The sequence below is a fragment of the Ursus maritimus genome, unplaced genomic scaffold, assembly GCF_017311325.1.
Source record: "Ursus maritimus isolate PB19 unplaced genomic scaffold, ASM1731132v1 scaffold_11, whole genome shotgun sequence".
NCBI classification, from domain to species: domain Eukaryota; kingdom Metazoa; phylum Chordata; class Mammalia; order Carnivora; family Ursidae; genus Ursus; species Ursus maritimus.
The window spans coordinates 68,153,812-68,156,561 of record NW_024423453.1 but is presented as its reverse complement, the minus strand read 5'-3'; the positions used below and the strand labels follow the sequence as shown (position 1 = coordinate 68,156,561).

General features: G+C 56.6%; 2 protein-coding genes across 2 annotated transcripts in view; both read left to right on the top strand.

Annotated features, from left to right (window-relative positions):
- Positions 1-1,556, top strand: part of LOC121101688 (neurofilament medium polypeptide-like) — a 2,108-nt gene extending 552 nt beyond the window's left edge. The window contains exons 2-3 of the mRNA XM_040625767.1: positions 473-739; positions 1,488-1,556. Of these exons, the coding sequence (XP_040481701.1) occupies positions 473-739; positions 1,488-1,556 (336 nt within the window). The remainder of the gene's footprint in view (positions 1-472; positions 740-1,487) is intronic.
- A 59-nt stretch (positions 1,557-1,615) lies between these two features.
- LOC121101687 (neurofilament medium polypeptide-like) overlaps positions 1,616-2,750 on the top strand; it is a 2,242-nt gene continuing 1,107 nt past the window's right edge. The window contains exon 1 of the mRNA XM_040625760.1: positions 1,616-2,695. Coding sequence (XP_040481694.1) covers positions 1,616-2,695 — 1,080 coding nt within the window. The remainder of the gene's footprint in view (positions 2,696-2,750) is intronic.

Sequence of the window (2,750 nt, the reverse complement as noted above, 5' to 3'; positions counted from 1 at the left end):
TGAAATAAACATGTTAAAAGATATGGAAAATCTATATCAAATCAATCATCAATATCTAACTAGGGAAATATATTTTAAATGGAGGAAAAAAATATCTGGTTTAATTCAAGGTTGTGGTGAATCTGTTTGGCAACTTTTAAATTAATTTTAAATTAATTCAGGTGCTTTTCGATCACTGCAGTTACATACAAGGTATACTGAACAGAATGATGACAAAGCAATTGTTCGTGTTCAAACTTCTCACACACTATATTCCCCTGGACTTTTCACCTCAGCAGTTTTCAAATTCCCCTTTCCAAGGAATATTTGACCTTCAAATTTCAGTCCCTGTATCTCTTGATTTCTTGCATCTATCATATGTTAGAAAACTCAACCTGGGCTACAAGTACATTATTTCTGTTACCTGACTTTAATGAATTTTAGTTGTTTTCAAAATCTGCAATCGGTTCATTGTGCCAACTCTGCATTGCAGAGAAATCTTAGTGTTCGATTCCAGCTTGGCTCCTGCAAACAGAGTCACTACAAACAGGCTTTAACTGTATTTACTCGAGAAGAGGAGGAAGGAAACCCCCGCCAAGCTGACAGGCCCAGCTGGGTTAACAAGCCCCCAGGGCAGCGGAGTCTCCCGGCTCGCCGGCCTGGGCGCTGTCCTTGGTGCTGCCGGCGCCATAGCGAGCACAAGCGCCTTACCTTCTGCCCCTGCGGAAGCTGCGGACGTCCCCCAAACGTTAAGCAGAATGTAGCGCCACATCCCACTTTTAATACAAATAACTACCCAGGCCCATCCTCTTTGTCCCCTTCCCGAAGCCTTCAGGCCGACTGTTCTTCAAAGTCTTTTTGTTTTTTTCTTCTAGGCCCAACTCTGGGCTTGCGCTCATCTCGGACTGCTTTAAAAGGAGGAGTGGGGGAAGGGGAGGGAGGCGAGGGGAAATGAGGATGGGGGAGGGGAGGAAAGTAGGGGGAGGGGAGGAAGGAGTAGGGGACTAGAAAAGGATGGGAAGAAAAAGGCCTTGGAGGAAGGGGTTCAGAGAGAAGGGCGGAGTGAGTGGGACTAAAGAAGGCTAAAAGTGGGAAAGCGAAGAGATGACCAAAAGAAGGGAAAGAGATTCAGCACAGAAGATGGGTAAAGGAAAAAAGTAATGGAGAACGGGCAAAAGAAAAAAAGCCGCAGGTATAAGAAAAGAACAAGGTGGTCAGGGGCTCGGGAGAAAAGCTGCCCGAAAGGCAGAAGAGTGACTACACAAAGAAAGGGCATTGGGTGAATACTCGCACCGAGAGTTTAAAATGCAATCCGAAGGCGAAGAGAAACGGAGAGAGGGGGCTTGAGGGGCGACAAGTGGTCTGGGACCAGAGGAGAGTTGGGGGAGGGGCCGGCACCGCGCAGCAAAGTCCTGGGTCCGATGCGGCGTGGGCCCACGTGGAGCGAGCGCTGAATCACTGCTAGGCTGTCTTTACCCCCCTCATCTCCCCCGGCCCGGTGCCCGCAGTCCCCGCCTCCTCGGCCGCCGCCTCCACGGGGCGGGGCCCTGGCCCGGGACCAGCCGCCGCGGCTATAAATGGGCTGCGGCGAGACCAGCAGAACGCTGTGACAGCCACACACCCCGAGGCCTCCAAGATGAGCTACACGTTGGACTCGCTGGGCAACCCGTCCGCCTACCGGCGGGTCACCGAGACCCGCTCGAGCTTCAGCCGCGTCAGTGGCTCCCCATCCAGCGGCTTCCGCTCGCAGTCGTGGTCCCGCGGCTCGCCCAGCACCGTGTCCTCCTCCTACAAGCGCAGCGCGCTTGGCCCGCGCCTCACCTACAGCTCGGCCATGCTCAGCTCTGCCGAGAGCAGCCTCGATTTCAGCCAGTCCTCGTCGCTGCTCAACGGGGGCTCCGGGCCGGGCGGCGACTACAAGCTGTCCCGCTCCAACGAGAAGGAGCAGTTGCAGGGGCTGAACGACCGCTTCGCTGGATACATCGAGAAGGTGCACTACCTGGAGCAGCAGAACAAGGAGATCGAGGCGGAGATCCAGGCGCTGCGGCAGAAGCAGGCCTCGCACGCCCAGCTGGGCGACGCGTACGACCAGGAGATCCGCGAGCTGCGCGCCACCCTCGAGCTGGTGAATCACGAGAAGGCTCAGGTGCAGCTGGACTCGGATCACCTGGAGGAAGACATCCACCGGCTCAAGGAGCGCTTCGAGGAGGAGGCACGGCTGCGCGACGACACCGAGGCGGCCATCCGCGCGCTGCGCAAAGACATCGAGGAGGCGTCGATGGTCAAGGTGGAGCTGGACAAGAAGGTGCAGTCACTGCAGGATGAGGTGGCCTTCCTGCGGAGCAATCACGAGGAGGAGGTGGCCGACCTGTTGGCCCAGATCCAGGCGTCGCACATCACGGTGGAGCGCAAAGACTACCTGAAGACAGACATCTCGTCGGCGCTGAAGGAGATCCGCTCCCAGCTCGAATGCCACTCCGACCAGAACATGCACCAGGCGGAAGAGTGGTTTAAGTGCCGCTACGCCAAGCTCACGGAGGCAGCCGAGCAAAACAAGGAGGCCATCCGCTCCGCCAAGGAAGAGATCGCCGAGTACCGGCGCCAGCTGCAGTCCAAGAGCATCGAGCTCGAGTCAGTGCGCGGCACCAAGGAGTCCCTGGAGCGGCAGCTCAGCGACATCGAGGAGCGCCATAACCACGACCTCAGCAGCTACCAGGTAGGAACCGCGGCTGCGCGGCCAGCCTGCGCCAGCGCCAGCGCCGCGCGCCCCC